This window comes from Vipera berus (genome assembly GCF_964194415.1).
Source record: "Vipera berus genome assembly, chromosome: W".
NCBI classification, from domain to species: Eukaryota; Metazoa; Chordata; class Lepidosauria; order Squamata; family Viperidae; genus Vipera; species Vipera berus.
The window spans coordinates 2,843,106-2,867,474 of NC_138210.1; the positions used below are offsets into that span (position 1 = coordinate 2,843,106).

General features: G+C 42.2%; 1 protein-coding gene across 7 annotated transcripts in view; it reads right to left on the reverse strand.

Annotated features, from left to right (window-relative positions):
• LOC308676552 (chromobox protein homolog 1-like) overlaps positions 1-24,369 on the reverse strand; it is a 74,126-nt gene that overhangs the window by 7,992 nt on the left and 41,765 nt on the right. For 6 of the 7 annotated variants that reach the window (XM_081342403.1, XM_081342400.1, XM_081342405.1 and 3 more), the window contains 3 exons: positions 20,183-20,353; positions 16,536-16,713; positions 10,002-10,096 (listed from right to left, as the gene is read on the reverse strand). In XM_081342403.1, the coding sequence (XP_081198529.1) occupies positions 10,002-10,096; positions 16,536-16,713; positions 20,183-20,322 (413 nt within the window). In that variant the 5' untranslated portion in view covers positions 20,323-20,353. Of the gene's footprint in view, positions 1-10,001; positions 10,097-16,535; positions 16,714-20,182; positions 21,903-24,369 lie in introns of those variants that run through there. The other variant, XM_081342402.1, reaches the window with a different exon arrangement.

Below are 24,369 nucleotides of genomic sequence, written 5' to 3' on the forward strand. Positions count from 1 at the left end.
TGTACATTTTCATTATTTCCCCCCTTAAAATATGTTTGTTTTTCAACTGAAGTAGACTTTTTATATTCACTGTTTAATACAAGTATCTCCTCAGACTACTCGCCCTCTTATGGGAACAGATAAAGTTGCTGGGGTGTGTGTGTTCAGTCCTAGGTTACTTGGGACTATGCAATGACTCAAGGCTAACTCTGCACTTGATCCCTCCTCCTTGCCTGGCTGGTTGTTTCCCAACATCCAGCATGGCTAACAATGAGGGATGCTAGAAATTGTAAAGGCAGTCCTCGACTTACGATCATAAGCCCTAATAAGCAGGCATATACATAGAATGAAGGCTACTGCTAAGCTTGTAAGCCGCCCTGAGTCTTCGGAGAAGGGCGGGATATAAATGGAATTAAAATAAAATAAAAATAAATAATTGAGTCCAAAATTACAGTTATGTAATTGCAGTTTTAAGTTGAGGCATGTGACCAGATCCGAAGATACAACTTTTTTTTAACTACAGCTGTTAAGTGAATCCATTTTCCACAATGGGCAATTTTGCTGGAAATCAGAAGCAAATGCCAGAAACTGGCAAAAAAAAGTTGCAAATCGTGGTAATATGACCGCTGGACACTGAGAACAGCTAAGCACCCAAAATGTGATCACATGACTTTTTGTGTCTGTGGCCACTGTAACTCCGAAAACAGGTTGTAAGTTTATTTATTTATTTAGCATATGGCAATGTTACATTAGCCAGGAAACTACAATGCTAATGCAGAGTAGTAGTTTGGCTGCCTAAGACCGCTAGCCCTGTTTGGTTCATGCTTGTGTACTTTCAAAGGTGTGCCACAGGGGGTGAAGCTAGCTCCTCACCAGAAAGAAAGATGAGCAGCTTTCCTGCAGTGTCATCCAGGGCCCTTTCCCTCCACTGAAGCTGCCTCGCAAACGGGTGTCACAATCGGGAAGGTCCAGCGCCAACAGGATTCTAACCATCCACACGAAGCGCCAGCTTGTCTCCCCACCGAAGTGGTACCCATTTATCTACCCGCATAGAATATGCTTTTGAACTGCTATGTGGGCAGAAGCTGAGGCAAGTAACATGAGCTCACCCCGCCAAACAGTGCTAGGACTTGAACCGCTGAAGCAAAGACCATCTCCAGCATCATTAAGCCACTGAGCCACTGCACCTCTATGTTGTAAGTGCTCTGGGGAGATTTGACATAACTTTTTTTATAATATTTTATTAATTTACCAATTTTACATTTGAGTATTTAAAAAGCAACATGGTGACTGGGTTAATAATTCAATAACAAAATCTTTAGTGTAAATCTCAGGTTACAACATCAGATATTTCTTCTCTTTTCCCCTTAACATTTACTATCTCATATTCAAACTAGTAAATTACACAGAAGAACTATACAAGAAAAAGCTTAACGTCCCTGATAACCATGATGAGGTGGTCACTGACCTCGAGCCAGACATCACAGAATGTCAAGTGAAGTGGACCTTAGGAAAGCTGAGCAACAACAAAGCTAGAGGAGGTGACAGTATTCCAGCTGAGCTATTCAAAATCTTAAAAGACGATGCAGTAAAAGTGCTACACTCAATTTGCCAGCAAATTTGGAAAACTCAGCATTGGCCACAGGATTGGAAAAGATCAGTTTACATTCCAATTCCAAAGAAAAGCAGTGCCAAAGAATGTTCAAACTATTGCACCACTGCACTCATTTCACATGCTAGTAGTTATGCTTAAAATCCTACAAGCTAGACTCCAGCAGTATGTGGATCGAGAACTACCAGAAGTACAGGCAGGATTTCGAAGAGGCAGAGGAACTAGAGATCAAATTGCCAACATATGCTGGATCATGGAGAAAGCTAGGGAGTTCCAGAAAAACATCTACTTCTGCTTCATTGACTATGCTAAAGCATTTGATTGTGTGGATCACAACAAACTGTAGCAAGTTCTTAAAGAGATGGGAGTACCAGACCATCTTATTTGTCTCTTGAGAAACCTATATGCGGGTCAAGAAGCAACAGTGAGAACTGGACACGGAACCACCGATTGGTTCAAAATTGGAAAAGGAGTCCGGCAAGGCTGTATACTGTCGCCCTGCCTATTTAACTTATATGCAGAGCACATCATGAGAAAGGCAGGGCTAGATGAATCAAAAGTTGGAATTAAGATTGTCGGGAGAAATATCAACAACCTAAGGTATGCAATCCCCTTCATGGATTACTGCCTTGTCGTGGCGAAGGGGCTTGCGTAATTCAATGAAGCTATGAGCTATGCCGTGCAGGGCCACCCAAGACGGAAAGGTCATAGCAGAGAGTTCTGACAAAACGTGATCCACTGGAGAAGGAAATGGCAACCCACTCCAGTATCTTTGCCATGAAAACCCTATGGATAGTACTAAAAGGCAAAACGATATGATGCTGGAAGATGAGCCCCTCAGGTCGGAAGGCGTCCAATATGCTACTGGGGAAGAGCAGAGGGCTAGTACTAGTAGCGCCAGAAAGAATGAAGTGACTGGGCCAAAGCCGAAAGGACGCTCAGCTGTGGATATGTCTGGTGGTGAAAGGAAAGTCTGATGCTGTAAAGATTTTTTCTCCATAGGAACCTGGAATGTAAGATCCATGAATCAAGGAAAGCTGGACGTGGTCAAACAAGAGATGACAAGACTAAACATCGACATCTTAGGTATCAGCGAACTAAAATGGACAGGAATGGGTGAATTTTATTCAGATGACCATCAGGTATACTACTGCGGGCAAGAATCCCTCAGAAGAAATGGAGTAGCCTTCATAGTCAATAAAAAAGTAGGAAAAGTAATACTAGGATACAATCCTCAAAATGACAGAATGATCTCAGTTTGAATCCAAGGCAAACCATTCAATATCACAGTAGTCCAAGTCTATGCCCCAACCACCGGTGCTGAAGAGGATGAAATTGACCGGTTCTATGAAGCTCTACAGCACCTTATAGAACTAACACCCAAAATGATGTCCTTATCATCATGGGGGATTGGAATGCTAAAGTAGGAAGCCAAAAGATAACTGGAATAACAGGCAAGTTTGGCCTTGGAGTACAAAATGAAGCAGGACACAGGCTGATAGAATTTTGTCAAGAGAATACGATGGTCATAGCAAACACTCTTTTCCAACAACCCAACAGACGGCTTTACACATGGACATCACCAGACGGTCAACACAGAAATCAGATTGACTATATGCTCTGCAGCCAAAGATGGAGAAGCTCTATACAGTCAGTAAAAACAAGACCAGGAGCTGACTGTGGCTCAGACCATGAGCTTCTTGTTGCAAAGTTTAGGCTTAAATTAAAGAAAGTAGGGAAAAGCGCTAGGCCAGTCAGGTATGAATTAAATCATATCCCTGTTGAATATACAGTAGAGGTGACAAATAGATTTAAGGAATTAGATCTGATAGACAGAGTGCCTGAAGAACTATGGACAGAGGTTCGCAACATTGTACAACAGGTAGCAACAGGTAGCAACCAAAACCATCCCTCAACCTCCCTCTTCTGTGTAATTTACAAAAGAAATGCAAGAAAGCAAAATGGCTGTCTGAGGAAGCTTTGCAAATAGCTGAGGAAAGGAGGGAAGCGAAAGGCAAGGGAGAAAAAGAAAGATATGCCCAATTAAATGCAGAATTCCAAAGAATAGCTAGAAGAGATAAGAATGGCTTCTTAAATGAACAATGCAAAGAAATAGAAGAAAACAATAGAATAGGGAGGACCAGAGATCTTTTCAAGAAAATTGGAGAGATGAAAGGAACGTTTCATGCAAAAATGGGCATGATAAAGGACCAAAATGGCAGGGACCTAACAGAGGCAGAAGAGATTAAGAAGAGGTGGAAAAATTACACAGAAGAACTATACAAGAATGAGCTTAACGTCCCTGATAATCACAATGAGGTGGTTACTGACCTTGAGCCAGACATCCTAGAATGTGAAGTGAAGTGGGCCTTAGAAAAGCTGAGCAACAACAAAGCTAGTTGAGGTGACAGTATTCCAGCTGAGCTATTCAAAATCTTAAAAGACGATGCAGTAAAAGTGCTACACTCAATTTGCCAGCAAATTTGGAAAACTCAACAGTGGCCACAGGATTGGAAAAGATCAGTTTACATTCCAATTCCAAAGAAAGGCAGTGCCAAAGAATGTTCAAACTATCGCACCATTGCACACATTTCTCATGCTAGTAAAGTTATGCTTAAAATTCTACAAGCTAGACTCCAGCAGTATGTGGATCGAGAACTACCAGAAGTACAGGCAGGATTTCGAAGAGGCAGAGGAACAAGAGATCAAATTGCTAACATACGCTGGATCATGGAGAAAGCTAGAGAGTTCCAGAAAAACATCTACTTCTGCTTCATTGACTATGCTAAAGCCTTTGATTGTGTGGATCATAACAAACTGTGGCAAGTTCTTAAAGAGATGGGCATACCAGACCATCTTATTTGTCTCTTGAGAAACCTATATGCGGGCCAAGAAGCAACAGTGAGAACTGGACACGGAACCACTGATTGGTTCAAAATTGGGAAAGGAGTCCGGCAAGGCTGTATACTGTCGCCTTGCCTATTTAACTTATATGCAGAGCACATCATGAGAAAGGTAGGGCTAGATGACTCAAAAGTTGGAATTAAGATTGCCGGAAGAAACATCAACAACCTAAGATATGCAGATGATACCACTCTAATGGCAGAAAGTGAAGAGGAACTAAAGAGCCTCTTGTTGCGAGTGAAGAAGGAGAGTGCAAAACTTGGGTTGAAACTAAACATTAAGAAAACCAAGATCATGGCATCTGGCCCTCTCAATTCCTGGCAAATAGATGGGGAAGAAATGGAGGTAGTGACAGATTTTATTTTCCTGGGCTCCAAGATCACTGCAGATGGGGACTGTAGCCAAGAAATTAAAAGACGCTTGCTCCTTGGGAGGAAAGCCATGTCAAATCTAGACAGCACACTAAAAAGCAGAGACATCACCCTGTCAACAAAAGTGCGTATAGTCAAGGCGATGGTCTTCCCAGTTGCAATGTATGGCAGTGAAAGTTGGACCATAAGAAAGGCTGAGCGCCAAAGAATTGAAGCCTTTGAACTATGGTGCTGGAGAAGACTCCTGCGAGTCCCTTGGACTGCAAGGCGATCAAACCGGTCAGTCCTAGAGGAGATCAACCCTGACTGCTCTTTAGAAGGCCAGATCCTGAGCTAAAACTCAAATACTTTGGCCACCTAATGAGAAGGAAGGATTCACTGGAGAAGAGCCTAATGCTGGGAAAGATTGAGGGCAATAGAAGAAGGGGACGACAGAGAATGAGGTGGCTGGATGGAGTCACTGAAGCAGTAGGTGTGAGCTTAAACGGACTCCAGAATATGGTAGAGGACAGGAAGGCCTGGAGGAACATTGTCCATAGGGTCGCGATGGGTCGGACACGACTTCGCAACTAACAACAACAAAGGTATGCAATGATACCACTCTTAATGGCAGAAAGTGAAGAGGAACTAAAGAGCCTCTTGTTGCGGGTGGAGGAGATTGCAAAAGATGGCTTGAAACTTAACATTAAGAAAACCAAGATCATGGCATCCGGCCCTCTCAATTCCTGGCAAATAGATGGGGAAGAAATGGAGGTAGTGACAGATTTTATTTTCCTGGGCTCCAAGATCACCGCAGATGGGGACTGCAGCCAAGAAATTAAAAGACGCTTGCTCCTCGGGAGGAAAGCCATGGCAAATCTAGACAGCACACTAAAAAGCGGAGACATTACCCTGCCAAGAAAAGTGCGTATAGTCAAGGCTATGGTCTTCCCAGTTGCAATGTATGGCAGTGAAAGTTGGACCATAAGAAAGGCTGAGCGCCAAAGAATTGAGGTCTTTGAACTATGGTGCTGGAGAAGACTCCTGCGAGTCCCTTGGATTGCAAGCTGTTCAAACTGGTCAGTCCTAGAGGAGATCAACCCTGACTGCTCTTTAGAAGACCAGATCCTGAAGTTGAAACTCAAATACTTTGGCCACCTAATGAGAAGGAAGGACTCACTGGAGAAGAGCCTAATGCTGGGAAAGGTTGAGGGCAATAGAAGAAGGGGACGACAGAGAATGAGGTGGCTGGATGGAGTCACTGAAGCAGTAGGCGTGAGCTTAAATGGACTGTAGAAGATGGTAGAGGACAGGAAGGCCTGGAGGAACGTTGTCCATAGGGTCGCGATGGGTCGGACACGACGTTGCAACTAACAACAACAATTCAAACTAGTACATTTCTAATTATATCAACTCAATAAAGACATCATTATTACATTTATCAATAAATTTTTAGCTTATACATATCTTAATTACATTCAATCTTCATAAACAATCCATATCCTGTTATTAATTTTTACATAATTTTTAACTTCTCATCAATATTGCAATTTAACCTTTGATATCCATAATTTTCAGACTTTGGGTAACCAAGAGTTCCCTTACCTCATTTCATAACAAACTTTATAGTGTCCAAAATACACATTTTATCTATTTAAATGTAATCTTGTTCTATTTCCTAAAGTTCAATTTCCTAAAAGTTATCTATTTCCCACCATACTTAATAATACAATATCCCCTTTAATAAATCAAAACCATTATATATATTGCCTGGGTTAATCAATAAGTCAAACATATTCATGATAATTAATTTTCTTTTCCCTTTTATATCTAATTTTTCAGTATTAGACAAATCTTTATTTTGAACTGGTTTCCAGCTATTTTAAATCTAATAACCAAAATTCCCCTTATCTCAAGATCTCCCTTTAACCCTCTAATTGACAATATAAAATCCCCTCTAATGAATCAAACCCCCAATTTTTCAACATTATTCTAGCTTTTTTCCTTTGCCAACTAGGCTTCCATATCAATGCTTTTAGATCATCAAATAAATCGCCCTTCATTCTTATATATGTTAGTTGAATTAAAGGAGACCATTTGATTGCCAGTTTTCTGGAAGGACTAGCCCATTTGTATTCATTTAGTTGTCGCCCTGTTATTCCAGTTCCCCCATATTTGCTCTGATATATTTGTCTTCAATTCAATCTTTTCTTCTTTCTCAAATTTCTTCTGATTTGTATAGAAAGTCATTTCCATTTCCAGTTTTGTCACTTCCTTGTCTGGGTTTTCCATCAGCTGTACTTGTTGGTCAATTGAGTCTTCTGTCTTAATATTTAATTGTTCCACTTCTTCTGTTATCTTCTGCATTGTTGGTTCTTTGGTTGTAGTCAAAGTTTGGCTTTGTGCATCTAAGCTGGTGTCTTGATCTTTTATTTTAGGTCTCATTTTATCACAAGCTGAAAGAATAGTTTCATGTATTGCTTTCAACATGGCAAGAATTTTTTCCTGGTCTTCATCCACCTTTCACGTGTTTGTAAATAATCTTTCTAGTAACAGTTATTTCTTAAGCAATAGTCAGTAAAAGTTTACATTCACAGTTCAAGAAGGCCAGTTTTACTGCTCAGCTGTTCTCTTACAGTTGAATCTCTCACAGATGGTACCAAGGTCAGTCTTATCTATGTTCTGGGCTTTGAGCCAAGTCTCTTGTTAGGAAATAACAAATTGCTATACCAGGCTTCACCACAGGATGTCACTGATACCATTTAAGATTTTCTTCTTTTTTTTAAAAAAAAGTCCCAAATTTTTCTAATTCTTTTTCCAGTTTTATTTCTTTTTTGTAGATAAGAACAAAAGTCTCCAGAAAAGATAGGAAAATTTTTGGTCCCCAAATCTCAGAGACATATGAATCCAATTAGATTGAAATTCTTCTTTTATAGCTTTGATTACCCTGGGTAGTCAGACGCCGCCATTCTTAAGAGGGTGGAATAAAAATTCCCTTCCCTCTCTCCTCACAGGGGGAAGATACTTCAAAGAGCTTTCTCAGGAAGAAGGTACTTAGGGTAAAGAGAAGATAAGATCTCACCCACTTTCATCCACGTTGCTAAGTGCTTGGTAGTAAATTTGACTTTGGCTGTCAGCAGCTTAGTGACGAGCCATATTTATATGGCCAGTTGTTTCCCTGTCGTTTTGAAGAGCTGCCCCGGATCAAGCAGGGGTCCTCTCCTTGCTCATCGCCCCTACAGGGCGATTTTCGACCCTTTCCAGGGTCCCCCAGTGGGGTAAAACTGGACGCTGGAGACAAAGCTCGCCTCCATGTGTCCACCAGGGCTGTGATCACAAACCGGAAGTCGAGAGATCTGTCATAACTTTGAACAGTTGTCAAACAAACTGTCATAAATACAGGTAGTCCTCAACCTATGACCACAATTGGGAATAGAATCTCAGTGGATGAGCAAAACACTTAAGTGAGACACTGAATGTTTTGTTCAATAACTACAATCCTGGCACTCCCAGTTGCTGTCAACTGTTTGGTCAACTCTAGTTTTCCCATGCAAAAATCTGGGTAGTTAACAATGGCTTTTCATAACCCCCACCCATCATGTGTTCATGTTGCCCAATACATGTTTTCTGTTTGTTATAGGAATGGTCCACTTCTCCGTCAGACACCTGCTTTTGATGACCTTGGGTCTCACGATCTGTGGACGGCTTCTTGAAACTCCCATTTCTTTCCCAGGCTTTCCCTCCACCCTGTTTCTATGGCAAGTTGAGTAGCGACAGAGGTTAACAATCATCTTAGCAATTCAACCATGACAGTTGCTGTGATCACCAGTGTCATTACATGGACTGAGTCCCAGGTAAGGAGCGTGGGGTGCCTTAGGGGGTGAGGAAGGCCCTGGGAAGGTCCACTGGGTGGGTGAGGGAATCTTTCATTGGACTGCAGGGATGGAGCTAAAATCTTCAGGTTCGTGCAGCTTGACAAAGAATTTCCTTTCCCCTCCATCCATTGGGGGAAATCCTGAAGAAATTTAATTCCATTTCTGCAGCCTAACAAAGGATTTCCTCCCAGTGGACAGAGGGGAGGAGAAATCCTTTGTTGGGCTAGAAATCTCAGGTCCGTGTAGAACTGAAGATTCCCCCCTGGTAGGCAGCTCTTTCAATAAGCCCTCAGAGACGAGAGGGAGTACTCTCAGCAGTAGCCTGCAACCTTCCCTGTTGGCTTCTGTATTGGGGAAGCTGGCAGAGAAGATTGCAAATGGCGATCACATGATTGCAGGGGGTTTGGCACCAGTTGTAAGTGTAAACAGGTTGCCAAGCACCTGGACAGTGATCACGAGGACAGTGCAGTGCTTTATGATGGCCAGAAGTGCTCTACCCTTTCTGAGACCAAGCACCCTTTCTGAGACCATCATAACTTTGAACAGTTGTTAAACGATTGATCGTAAGTCAAGCACTACCTATAATTTAGCAAAACTGGAGGCTGCAAGTTTGTAGTTACACGCATAAAATTTCATTCCAAAGAAAGAAGTTGAGCTTTCTTCTTCACAACGTCATGTTTATTTGGCTGTTCTGGAATTGCCAAGATGTGAATCTTCCAGAACAGTTAATGTTTCATAATGCACTCATTGAATGTTCTGCTGATTTATACTTAACCCTACCACAGGACAATTGTAAGAAAGGTGGCTGAACTCTTAAGTTGAGAAATCACTTTTCAGAATTTACAGACAATACTGTTTTTCAAAATGAATTTATACACCATCCTTTCTTTAGCGGAAAATCTAAAGCCAGATCAGAGTACAGTCCAGACAGTTAAAGCACACAAAAATATTGTACCATCAAGAGACTTTATCCACATCAAGTTTTAATCCTAAGCAAGCAAACTAATTCAGGACACCATATTATAGGCAGACAAGCTTCTATGCCATTCTGACTGTCAACAAACTCAACAGCTTACATTCTGCCACAGGCAAACAAGATTAAAACAACAAAAATAGCCAACTGTTAACTGAATACTGTATGAATCCTGTGCTAAGGAATTATATCCCCATATTCTGACAGACATTAAGCCACAGCATTTCCTCAACATTTATACAAGCAAATGTCATACTTCAGTTTGAAGAAGTGCAGTGAGAGCTTCAAAAATTAAAGGACAAATTTACCATTTCATTAGGAACATGAGCTCCCCACTTGAATCTGTGGCACCAATAATCCGTTCTGGCTCAAACCCTCTTGCAAACCCTCGAGGCTTTTCAGCCTAAAGAAAAAAAAAGAAATGTTAATGAGTGCTGCATTCAGAGCAGGGGTCCCCAACCTCTGGTCCATGGACCAGCACCGGGCTGCGGCATGCCAGAAACCGGGGCCAGCAAACAAGCGAAGCCCCATCCGTGGGATGCAGGCAGCATGCAAAACCACACCTCCTCCGGTCTGCTGAAAAACCTCTCTCCACGGAACTGGTCCCTGGTGCCCAAAAGGTTGGGGGCCACTGATTTAGAGATTAGCACAAAAAGATCAAGCACTGAATATGGACCGATCAGATAACACAAAATATTACTGCCAGAAAATGGCTTCTGCTATACTAAAAAGGAGGGAATCCTAAATCAAGAATATGGTACATATATTCAAAACTATATGATTTCATGAACCCTAATATTTCATGTAATTTACCTGAAGGGTAGACCTTCAACAAAATTACAAGAAATTTGAGCTGTTATTTTGGTGAACTGATGTCCTCCTTAATGGCAGCTTCCAGGGATCATGTATTCCTTGAAATTCTAGACAATAAGCTATCAATGGGCTAGAGATAAATATTAATGGAATGAAAATTCTATATCATATTGCCATTAAAGTTTCACGGCTATAAATTGGGACTTTACTTCCAAGGATGAATAGAAAAAAAGATGTGATTAAAAACAGAAAAAACAGAAAATGAATAGATAGTATATAAAAACAGAAATAAAAATACTGAATACCTAAAAGAATGTTAGACAAGATAGAGCAATAAATCTGAGAGTAAGAATAAATTTCTTCAAAACCACAGGGAGCAGAACACACCTAAGGTATTTATGCACCTCAAAGATCCTTAATTGTAAACTAAAAGTATGCCCCTCTGTTTCATGACCCCATCGGATCCTGGTTCGGAGGAGGAGTTGGAACCAGGAACGTCTGACAGGGATGGCACATCTCACTTGGAATGTTTGGAGAGGCCAGGAGCTGCCAGGCCCCTCAGGAATTGGGTGAGGTGGTCGACTGCAGACAGGCAGTGGTGTTGAGAGGCAGCAGATACCCTGTTATGAGGAACAGCTGCCTCCCCCACTCAATCAGAGGGCATGGAGAGTAGAGTGGAGGTAAACTCAAAAGAGGTCTACAAGGCTGCTCGGAAGGTCACCCTGCCCCTCGTAATAAGGAACACCTGGCATGGGTTAGCCTTCACTCGTGTTTTTTTTAAAAAAAGTTTTATTGATTTTCTAATTTTACATTTAAGTATTTAAAAAGCAACATGGTGGCTGGGTTAACCGATAATTCAATAACATACAAGTATCTTTAATAGAAATCTCAAAAGTACCACATTAAATATTTCCTCTCTTTTCCCCTTAGCATTTACTGTCTCATATTTAAGCTAATACAATTCTTATTATATCAATTGAATAAAAGTAACATTCTTACAGTTATCAATAATTTTTACCTTATACATATCCTAGTTATTTTAACATTCAGTTTTTATAGACAATGTCCTAATTAGTTTTCTCAATTTTTAATTTCCTGTTAATATTTGAATTTAACATTTATTGATTATAATTTCCAAATTTTGAGTAACCAAAATTCCCATTATCAAATTCATCACAAAGTCTAATATTCAGGATACACATCTATTCAAACATATTCTATTTCTCACCATCTTACATCATCTAATTAGTAATACAGTATAACATTCTTATTTTCTATTAATTTCAAAATATCTTAACCTTAGTAATCAGAATTTCTCTTTTTTCAACATCAGATGCTTCCTCTTTTTCTCTTAATGTCTACTATCTCATATTAAGCTAGTACAATTCTTATTATATCAGCTAAATAAAACATGTTCATTACATTTTTCAATAGATTTTTAGCTTATATGTCTTAATTACTTTTACATTCAATCTTTGTAGACAAATATTCAATTTTAACTTTTAATATTTATACTTTCAAGTTTTAAATGCTCAAAATTTTCATTATCTCAGTTCATAACAAAATTTAGAATTCAAAGTATACATCTTATCTATTAAAGTATATTCTCTTTTAATCTTCACTAATAAGTCAAAACCCCAATTTTCTTCAGTCTTATTCTAGCTTTCTTTCTTTGCCAGCTTGCCTTCCATCTTTGTGCTGTCAAATCATCAAATGGATCTCCCTCTGTTATTATACATATTATTTGGAACAAAAGAGGGCATCCAGTCACCATTTTTTTGGAAGTGCTAACAAATCGTCTCTCTCTTTCCATCTCAATGTAGTTGTCCTGAAATATTTATCTTCCCTTCAGTCTATTCTTCTTCTTGTTCCTCAGGTTTCTTCTGGTTTGTATAGAAAGTCTTTTCCATTTTCCATATTGTCAGTCTCTTTTCTGGGTTTTCCATTAAATCTATTTGTTGATCAACTGAATCTTCTGTAATAGTGTTTAATTGTTCCACTTCTTCTATTATATTCTGTGTAGTTGATTCTTTAGTTGTAGTCAGAGTTTGAATTTGTATATCTGGGCTGACATCTTGTTCTTTTCTGTAGCCTCTTATTTCATCAGTGGCTGTAAGAATAGTTTTAATAATTGCTTTCATCAAAAAAAGATTCTGTTCCTGATCTTCATCCATGTTTTCTTAATAGTGCAACTTTCAACCCTTTCCAGGGTCCCTCAGCGAAGCGAAACTGGACGTGGAAGACGGAGTTCGCCTTACAGATGTCAATGGCAGCCGCGTCGGCAAACCGGAAATCGCTTTCACTCATGTTTATATGCCTGCGCCTTGCGTCTTTGCCTCATGGACTTGCCTTGCCCAGTTGACTCGCCTTTTGCCTCACAGACTTGCCTCACCCTGTGGACCTTGACTCTGGACCTTGCCGCATGAGCTTCCACCTTCTCTTTGAACCTCCTCTCTGCCTTTCCGAATTGGTTTTGTTGCTTACTGCCTGTCATGCCGTGTGTGTGTGTGTGTGTGTGTGTGTGTGTATTGTTGTTACTCTCTACCCTCATCTAGTGGCCTGGGGGGCAAAAACAAATCTATTGTTTTGAAGCTAACCCAACCCCTTTACCCATGAACCCTCACTCCCAGAACAAGTGCACACTGGGAAGCCAGACTCCATTTCCTTTAGCATTTGGAAGGAAGCAGAAGCACCAGGAAGAATCCAGCCTAATCTGTGGCACACGGTCATCTGAGGACAAAAAACCACATCCCAAATACACAGCATCGCTGGTGAGACATTGTTGTGACCCCGGCCCCGGAGGGTGCTTTATCGTGGCATACCGACTCGGAGGATGAGTTGGAGGAGGAGGAAGCTGGCACGAGCAGCGTGCCGGAAGGGCCGACTCCCTTGGTGAGTCAGCAAGAACTGACTGTGGCTGATGTGCCTATGGACAGCAGGCAGAGGCCGGCAGCACCGAGGAAGAGCCCCTTTTGGATGCAAGGGAGAGACGTGGAATACGTCGTCAACAGCAGCAGCAATTGTTGCAACGTGCCAAGAGGCATGGCCGGGAGACGTAGGGCCACACCCTACAGAGTATAAAAGGGGTGTGGCTGCGCAGGACAGGCGTGGTGGACAATTTGTTGGCGTATGAGTTTTGTAGCGTGTCTGCTTGTCTGTATCTAGGCTCTGAAGCTGCTGGCCGTCTGCCAAGAACCTGCAAACATTGCCCGGTAATTACAACATTGCTGTCTGATATAAACTTTGGAGAGTTAACTGTTAGAAGTCCAGTTTTCATTTGTTCAGCTTATGTTTGGCTTCTGTTGGACTTTTGAGCCTCTTTGAGGCTACTCAGTGGGAGAGGACAGAACAGGAATAGAATAGAATAGAATAGAATAGAATAGAATAGAATAGAATAGAATAGAATAGAATAGAGTAGAGTAGAGTAGAGTAGAGTAGAGTAGAGTAGAGTAGAGTAGAGTAGAGTAGAATAGAATAGAATAGAATAGAATAGAATAGAATAGAATAGAATAGAATCTGGAAGGGACCTTGCAGGTCTTCTAGTACAGCCCCCTGCTCAAGCAGGAGTAACTATACCATCTAAGACAACTGACTGTCTAGCTTTCCTGACTGCATCTTTACATGTTCTGACTGTCTGCTAATGATTGGCCTTATTTATATGCCCCCCTTTCCATTTTTTGTATTTGCCCTTTTTGTCTTTCAGTTTGTCAGAGAGATCTTTGTGCAGCCATGTTGGTTTCTTCTTGAAAGTCTTTATTTTTCTTTTTCAGTGGTATTGTGCTGGACTGGGCTTTTATGATCGCATTTTTGAGTTTCCCACGCTTCTTGGGTTGTTTTCCGCTTTAGGATTTTCATCCATGGAATCTTTCCTAGGTTCTCTCTCTGAGTTTGTTAAAATCAGCTCTTTTGAAGTTCAAGACACTGGTTGGATTGTTTTCTGTTGCTAGTGTTTGTGTTATATTAAATTCCAGTATGACATGGTCACTTTCGCCCAAGGTTTCAGCAACTTCAACTCCCTCTATCACTTCTTCTCTATTAGTTAGAATTAAGTCTAGTGTGGCTTTACGCCTAGTTCCCTCCTCCACCTTTTGGGTGACAAAGTTGTTGGCTAGGTTGGTTAGGAATCTGTTTGATCTCCCGCTCGCAGCAGAGTTTGTCTCCCAGTTGATAAGTGGATAGTTGAAGTCTCCTATTACTATTGTGGTATGCTTCCTACATACATTTGTTAACTGGTTGGCAAAGAGTTCATCTATTTCTTCTGATTGGTTGGGTGGTCTATAATATACACCTATGGTAATGTCACTTTTTTTCTCTTTTATATTGACCCATATGCATTCTGGAGAGATTTTATCTTTGATCATGTGCATTTCTGTAGATATGTAGTGTTCTCTTACATATAGTGCAACTCCCCCTCCTCTTTTTGTAGACCTGTTTCCTTTGAGTAATTTGTATCCATCCATCAGTCCATTCCATTCATGGGTTTTGTACCACCAGGTTTCTGTAATACCAACTATGTTATACCCTCCCTCGTGTACTATTGCTTCTAGTTCACCCTGTTTGTTCCCCAAGCTTTGAGCATTTTTATATAAGCATTTAAGGCTTTTGTGCCTGTTCGTAGGTATGTATCCTGCACCTTCTGAATGTTGTTTTGAGGGGTTTTTTTATCTCTGCCCACCTCATTGTTTGATTTATTTTCTTGGTATTTATGATTGGTTTTGAGTTCTAGAGATTCTGAAGATTGGTCACTCTTCCCCCCACAATTTTAGTTTAAAGCCCTCCTGATGAGCTGGGCCAGTCTTTTTCTGAGTACATTTTTCCCTGTTTTCGTGAGGTGCAGCCCATCCCTTGCCAAGAGTCCTTTGCGTAGGAAATGCAGTCCATGATCTAGGAAACCAAAGTTTTCTTGGCGATACCAACCCTTTAGCCAGTGGTTTATTTCTAGAATTCTTTTTTTCCCTCAATGGGTGTTGGCCTTTCGTTAGGAGTACTGATGAGAACATTACTTGTGCTCCTAGCTTAACTTTACTGCCTAGTTGTTTGCAGTCACTCACTATTGTACTCAGGTTCTTTGTTGTGTCATTCGTCCCAATGTGGAGGAGGAGGAAGTAATCTGTAGGGCTAATTATTTTGGTTAGGTTCTCAGCCACATCTTTGATTTTTGCTCCAGGGAGACAACATACCTCCCTGGATTGTATGTCTGGTCTGCAGATGGATGATTCTGTTCCTTTGAGGATAGAATCTCCTATTACCAACACTTGCCTTCTTTTTGGGGGGGCTGCAGTCTGGGGTGCTTTTCTGTTTATCTCTGGTGTATTTGTTGATGTGACTTTTTTAGGGATATTTGAAGTTATTTCCTTGCTAGTTGTCTGCATGTTTGTTTGTTTTTTGAGGGGAAAGTTGTGGGTCTACGTGTTTCCATGTAGGGGGAGAAATCAGTTGCTCAGTTTTAGTGGGGCTGCTTCTGGCTGAGTTGGATTGGGCAGAAGGGTTTGTTAGTTGTATGCTGCTTCTTTCTTTGAGTATTATGTTTCCTTCTTTGTGTGACATACCTTTGACATACCCTAGATTTATCTGTAACTGTTATGTTCACCAGCAACTCAATACTGCTTATTTTGCACTAGGATTTTTATTATATGTATTTGTATTTTTTCCCAGTTTCACCTATCCTGTTCCTTTAATAAAGCATTCAGATCTATGCACACGGTCTGTTTTATTGGAGGATAGGTGGGTTTAGCTGCATGTCAAGCTGCACACAGAGTAACATGTAGTAAGGACAGAACACTGGCTTTTGTTTGTGGGACTGAGAGTGGCTGTCTTCAGGGGAATGTGGGGTGGAGCCTTACCAACTGTTGTAGGGCCATTTGTTGTGGAATTTAACAGAGCAATAAAGGACTCTATAGAAGCCTGCCTCTGACTAGGCGACCTGGGTCATAATGCTCTGTTTAAAATTTTTGTCAACCCATTTTTCTCTTTAATGACAAGACATAAGCAACCTTGAGTGGAACACGTACTGAAGGAATCTGGCTTACCTCTTCTCTTTTTTTCTTTGGTCTGCTTTCTTCTCCCCTGTCCTCAGAGTCGGAGTCAGCCTTGCGCTTGCTTCCCTCTGACTTGTCACTTTCATGTGCTGTTTTCTGGGATTGCAGGAACTCTGCAATTAGGTCAGGGCAATCGAGATTCTCCTCTGGCTCCCATGTATTATCTTCACTGCAACACATACAAAATACCAGAGTTTGTAACTATCATTTTTATATTTCTACCTTACATTATCAGAAAAAGATGCTTGACTGATGGGACCTGGAAATTCGTGGCATAAATTAAGAGCAATTTTATATAAATGGAAAAGTATTACATCTATATTTTGCACCAAAAGGCTTTTACTTGAAACCTGGAATAAATGCTGACACTTTTATGAGTGCGTAAGAAAAACTTTCAAATACATAAGCAAGTTACAAGACCTGAAAATATTGCTGAATCTGAAGTGGAAGCAATGTTGCATAATATACAGTGGATATAGTAAGTCTACATACACCTGTTAAAATGCCAGGCTTTATGCATGTAAGAAAAATCAGACCAAGATAAATCACTTCAAAATTTTCCCCACTTTTAATATGACACATAAGCTATACAATTCAATTGACAAACTGACCTCTTTTAGGGAGAAAAATAACAATAAAAATGTACAATAACATGTTTGCATAGGTGTGCACACCCTCTTATAAGTAGAGATACAGGTGAAGCTCGAAAAATTAGAATATCATGCAAAAGTTCATTTATTTCAGTAACGCAACTTAAAAGGGGAAACTAATATGAGATAGACTCATTACATGCAAAGCAAGATAGTTCAAGCTGTGATTTGTCATAATTGTGATGATTATGGCTTACAGCTCATGAAAACTCCAAATCCACAATCTCAGAAAATTAGAATATTACATGCAATCAATAAAACAAGGAGTGTACATAGAACAATATCAGACCTTTGAAAAGTATAAGCATGCATGTGTACTCAGTACTTGGTTTGGGCCCCTTTTGCAGCAATTACTGCCTCAATGCGGCGTGGCACGGAAGCTATCAGCCTGTGGCACTAACTGAGGTGTTATGGAAGACCAGGATGCTTCAATAGCGGCCTTCAGCTCTTCTGCATTGTTCGGTCTCATGTCTCTCATCTTTCTCTTGGCAATGCCCCATAGATTCTCTATGGGGTTCAGGTCAGGCGAGTTTGCTGGCCAATCAAGCACAGTAATCCCACGGTCATTGAACCAGGTTTTGGTGCTTTTGGCAGTGTGGGCAGGTGCCAAGTCCTGCTGGAAAATGAAGTCAGCATCCCCATAAAGCTCGTCTGCGGAAGGAAGCATGAAGTGCTCCAAAATCTCCTGGTAGACGGCTGCGTTGACCCTGGACTTAATGAAGCACAGTGGACCAAAACCAGCAGATGACATGGCTCCCCAAATCAACACAGACTGTAGAAACTTCACACTGGACTACAAGCATCTTGCAGTGTGCGCCTCTCCATTCTTCCTCCAGACTCTGGGTCCTTTGTTTCCAAATGAGATGCAAAAGTTGCTCTCATCAGAAAAGAGGACTTTGGACCATTGAGCAACAGACCAGGTCTGTTTTTCTTTAGCCCAGGTAAGACGCTTCTGACGTTGTTTGTTGTTCAGGAGCAGCTTGACAAGAGGAATACGACATTTGAAGCCCATGTCCAGGATCCGTCTCTGTGTGGTGGCTGTTGATGCACTGACTCCAGCATCAGTCCACTCCTTGTGAAAGTCCCCAACACTTTTGAATGGCCTTTTCCTGACAATCCTCTCCAGGCTGCGGTCATCCCTGCTGCTTCTGCACCTTTTTCTTCCACACTTTTCCCTTCCACATAACTTTCTATTAATGTGCTTTGATACAGCACTTTGGGAACATCCAACTTCTTTTGCAATTACCTTTTGAGGCTTTCCCTCCTTATGGAGGGTGTCAATGATGGTTTTCTGCACAACTGTCAGGTCAGCAGTCTTCCCCATGATTGTGATTCCTGCTGAACCAGACTGAGAGACCATTTAAAGGCTCAGGAACCCTTTGCAGGTGTTATGGCTTAATTAGCTGATTAGAGTGGGACACTTTGAGCCTAGAATATTGCACCTTTTCACAATATTCTAATTTTCTGAGATTGTGGATTTGGGGTTTTCATGAGCTGTACGCCATAATCATCACAATTATGACAAATCACGGCTTGAACTATCTTGCTTTGCATGTAATGAGTCTATCTCAGACATGTCAAACACAAGGCCCGGGGGCCGGATCCGGCCCGCGAAGTGGTTTCATGTGGCCCGCGAAGCCATCCTGGAAACAGTGAGGGAACGGCCCCCACTGCCTTGGCCCTGGCCCAGAGACCCTCAGATCTGTCCCACTCCTGCCCAGGCCCCAAAGGCACCCTTGATGCGAACGATGTAGAGCTGGCCACGCGCACCCAGTAGGCCACAAACACACTAGCCACGCCCACCCAGTAGGCCACACTCACCCTGGCCACGCCCACCCGGCCCCCTGAGGGCAACCGCAATGCTGATGCGGCCCTCAATGAAATTGAGTTTGACACCCCTGGTCTATCTCATATATTAGTTTCCCCTTTTAAGTTGCATTACTGAAATAAATGAACTTTTGCACGATATTCTAATTTTTCGAGTTTGACCTGTAAGTTGTTTTTCATTATTTTTCCCTCTAAAGATTTCTTTTTCAACTGAACAGCTTGTTATATTGTAGATGGAAAGAATTCTGAAGCGATTTATCTTGGTCTGATTTCTTTACATCTCAAAAACCTGGCATTTTAAGAAGGGTATGTAGACTTTCTATATCCACTATACACAGAGTATCTAATGACAAGTAGAATCAAATTACCAAGATTTCAGTGGTCTTATGTTGTTCTGAGTCTTGGTTTTATCAAGTGGGAATATATAGAGGAGAGGAGCAGCGTGATGAAATTCAAACAGCTGTCAACGAGCACGACGGAAACAGCAATTGAGCAGTTGATTGCAGGAGGGTGTGAGCCGAATAGACCGGTAACACGCTCGTTATCCAAACAATTGGCGTTACAGAGTCTATAAAGACATGATTCTCAATTCTGGCTAGAACTCTGATGATGTCAGCAGCTGCTGACGAAAGGTAAGTTTTTAAATAAATTTTTAGTCAGGGTGATCTGTTTTTTAGTTTGTTTATATATATACAGGGCTTTTTTGTCATAGAGCGCTCAGAACAGAGTTCCGGCACCTTTTTTGGATGGAACCTTGTAGGGTAGGCAAGGCGGGTTGTACAAAAAAAGCACTCTCTCTCTCTCTCTCTCTCTGTGTTTGTGTGTGTGTATAGAGAGGGAGAGAGAGAGAGAGAGAGGGAGAAGGAGACATGGGGGAGGGGGGGGAGGGGGAGAGAGACTGAAGATTGTTTGAAATAAAAAAATGGAATAACAAACAGGATATTAGTGCATTTGAAAATCAGGGTAGATTCTTCTCCAAAAAGTGCATTTTGATTTGGCAGGATACATTGCCACAAGGTAGGATTTTTAAAGTTGAACTGGATTTCTAAAAATCCACACTTCTAATAAGCACTATGGAATGTTAACACAAGGTTTGAAAAACTGAACCCAGCTGATCTTTCCGTTCAACAAAACTATGAAATAAAGGGACAGCAGCCTTACTCTGAAAAGCCTTTCCACTTGAGCAAGTATTCCACTTTGCCTTTCACTACCCGCCTGTCAAGAACTTTCTCCACCACGTATTCCTCCTCTTCCTCTTCTAAGACCGTCTCCACTTTCTTCTTGTTTTGCTTTTTTCCCATTGTGCTCGCCAGCTTTGCAGTTTAAAGGAGGCTGTTAGAGATGATGAAACAGACATCAGGAAGGAAAAATGCTGATTGGGAGGGAACCATCTGGAGTTCGAATGGCAGTACTAAATAGAAGTTGTAAATATTCTTTTCTAATCAGTATTCAACCATAAAACAAATAATGGAAAATTCCAAAGATTCCTGCATGGATACATAGGTAAAGATACAATCACAATGGCACGCTGAAATATATAATTCCCATCAACAACTATGTATGCTCTACAGAGATTCTATTGATTTATTAAATTTGTTTGCCACCCATCTTGCTGCGAGGCGACTCCAGGCATTTTAGAACGTTAAAAGCAATAAAACCAAGTGTGTGTGTTTGTAATCACAATAAAAATACAGGTTATGGCTAGATGATAGGGAGGGAGCAGAATGTACACGGGTGAGGTGAAATCTGCTATTGGTCCATCAGCCACATCCAGCATGATACTCCCCCATTGGGGCACCAAGCCAATTGGCAAAGGCAGGTCTTCAGGTCCTTACAGAAGGGCAGGAGGGTGGGACCCAATCCAACCTCAGGGGGTAAGACGTTCCAAAGGGCAGAAGCCATGGCAGAGAAGACTCTTCTCCTGGAGTCTGCCAGCTGAGTATCATCAGCGTACTGACCGACAGGGACTGCAGCATGCCTCCTCTGCCGGCACATGTGGGGATGGCCAGTCCCATTGGGGTGAGATGGTTCCTCAAGTAGCCTGGAACCATGCCATATAGGACTTTAAAGGTGGTAACACCTTGAATTGCACCCAGAAGCAAGCCGGCAGTGAGTGCAGCTCACAGAACAATGGTGTAATATGAGCCACTCTAGGGCCCCCCAAAACTGGTCACCAGGGTGGAGATGTAAAGCTGAGTATCATCAGCGTACTGGTGATACCTAAACGTATAATTACAGATGATCTCACCCAGTGGCTTCATGTAGATGTTAAAAAAGAGCGGAAAGTGTACTGTGCCCTGCAGCATGCCACAAGAACACCTGTGGGCTGGATCTCTCTCCCTATTAACATTGATTGGAATGGCCTTGGAGAAAGGAGCCGAACCAGCGCAAAACTGTGCTGACCAGCCCCAGACCCCATAGCTGACCCAAAAGGATACCATAGTTGATGGTATCGAAGGCTACCGAGAGGTCGAGATCAAGGAAGGTTGCACTACCTCCATCCCACTCTCGCCAGATTATTATTAGCTTATGGCATTGTTACATTGGCCAGGAGACCACAATGCTATTGCAGAGTAGTACTTTGGCTGCCAATTTACCAGCTGTTGTGGGACACGCTCACAAGCTTCCCAAGGTGCACCACAGGAGTGAGCAGGCTTTGACCCAGAAAGATGAGTAGCTCTTCCTGCAGCAGCATCCAAGGCCCCCCTCCCTTCCCTGGAGCCACCTCACGAACAGGCATCACAAGTGGGAAGGTTCAGAGCTGGCAGGAATCTGACTGACTGCACAGAGCACCAACTCATCTCCCCACTAAAGTGGTACCTATTTATCTACTTGCATAGAACATGCTTTTGAACTTCTAGGTGGGCAGAAGCTGAGGCAAATGAGAGCTCACCCCACCACACAGTGCTATGACTCAAACCGCTGGAGCAGAGACCATCTCAAGTGTCATTAAGCCAATGCCACTGTGTCTCTGCTCTTGCCAGAGATCATCCACAAGTGCAACCAATGCTGTTTTGTCCCATAACCGGGTCTAAATCCTGAAAGGGGTCCAGATAATCCATTTCATCAAGGACCCTCTGAGGCTACCAAGCAACCACACCTTTTCTACTACCTTCCCTAAAAAAGATGAGAAACTGGAAGAAAATTGTCCAAGTAGGTGGGATCAAGCAATCGTTTTTCAAGGACGGGGCAAAACAGGGGCTCCTTAAAAGGCCCTGGGAATGTCTCCTCCTGCAGTGAAGAATTTATCACTGCCTGGACCCACCTGCTAGTTGACGTCCTGGAGGCTTTCACCAACCAGGAGGGACATTGACATAATTGACAGGTGGTTGCAGTGACAGTGTTGAGGGCACTGACACTGTCCACTTCCTCAGGTCCAACAGGATCAAACTGTTCCCAGATACTCTAACTGAACAAGTCCTTTCCCCAGGCATCTCACATGGACCTCCGCTACACGAGTTCCAACTGGAAACAAATGCGAGTGACTTTGTCCATCAGGTGTTGAACAAATTTCTTTGCACAGGGATGGTAATCTGAGCCCTCCTCTCCCAGGAGGGACCAGGTGATCTGGAACAGAGCTGCTGGGCAACACTCTGTAGATTCAATAAGGGTAGAGAAATAATGCTGTTTCACCGCTCTTACTGCCACGAGGTAGGCCTTAATAGCAGCTCTAACCTGTGTCCAGTCATCCCTTGTTTTCCTCCAGCAGTGCTCTAGGCATCCCTTAATCCTTTTCAGAACCCGCAGCTCCTCCTGGGAGGGTCGGGAGCAATGGGTCAAGAGAGGCTGAACAGGCATGATCCTGTCCAAAGCGTCAGCTGCCCTTTGATAGCAATAGCGCTTAGACTTATATACCACTTCACAATGCTTTGCAGCCCTCTCTAAGCAGTTTAGAGTCAGCATATTGCCCCCAACAATCTGGGTCCTCATTTTACCAACCTCGGAAGGTTGGAAGGCTGAGTCAACCTTGAGCCAGTCAGGATCGATAGAATTGAACTCCTGGCAGTGTGAGCAGTTAGCCTGAAATACTGCATTCTACCCACTGTGCCACCACGGCTCATTCCAGCTGATTCCAGGTTGTTACCAAGGCTTTGGCAGGGCCATGCAGCAGAACCCCTGGGATATTGCCCAGTTCCCTCTGGAACCCATTTGGGTCCATCAATCACTGGGGTGGACTGGTCGAATGGGTCCGGCCTCCCTGCGGACGGGGATGGCATAAGAGAGTCTCAAGGACACCAGAGTGTGATCTGACCACAACAGGGGGGATATTGTTAAATCCACCAGATCACATTGCCATTGCTCCGACAAGAGAATCATATTTGGTGTATGACTACTGTCCTGAGATAGACCCATGTTGATCTGGGATAGGTCTATGGCCACCTGGGTGGTCATGAATTTCTGGGTTGCTTCTGACACCAAACCCAGGGATGGTAGGTCGAAGTCTCCCAGAACCTAAGTCTGGGAAACTCCACCAACAGCCCTGAGATGGTCTCCAGCAGCTCAGCTAGGGAAGTTTGCCATGCAGCAGAGGCTGGTACACTAGCAACAATCCCAACTGATCCTGTGAGCCCAGCTTCAGAAACTGGCTGGATACATCTCAGATGTCAAGTTTCCGACGTATGGATTTTTCAAGTGACTCTGAGGCATTGTTTACCTTAAAAGTCCTTTATTTAGCCTAATACACCGGCAAATCCTTGCTCGAAGGAAGCTGGAATCTGAAATCTCCACCCCTTGCACAATATATTAAAACACAATTCTCCACCTTTCTAATTGTCATTAATCATATTCTCCAATTAATTTAAAGAATCAGTTTCCCTTCCGTTAGAAAACCCGCCAAGTTCTTATCTTCATTGGTTTCAGATGGCCTTGAAGGTACAATCCTCCTCTTCCCCACTCCCAACTTTAAACTCAATCTCTTAAAGCAATACAGAAGTTTAACATATGAAATGGCTACTTCTTAATTTCTTGTCAAGCAATAACATTCGATGTTAGCAATGTTGACATCCGGCCCCCCTTACAAAAAGGACAGATCCTGTAATGTAAACAAAACACAAGTTAGGAACTGGCTTTTGGTTTGTTGGGGTGTTTCTCATAAAAACTTTTGATAAGTCTGTCAGCTTTCACATAAGTAGATTTCACCCAAATGGCTTCAGACAATGGGTATCCCTTCCATTGTACTAGGTACTGCAATTTTCCCTTAAAGATTCTAGAGTCAAGAATACGTTTCACTTCATAATGGGTCTGACCTGCTACTACGAGGGGTCCAGGTGCTTTCTTAGGGGGAATCTTAAAGTGGAGGTTCGATAAGGTTTTAGCAAGCTACAATGGAACACCGGGTGAATTTTTCC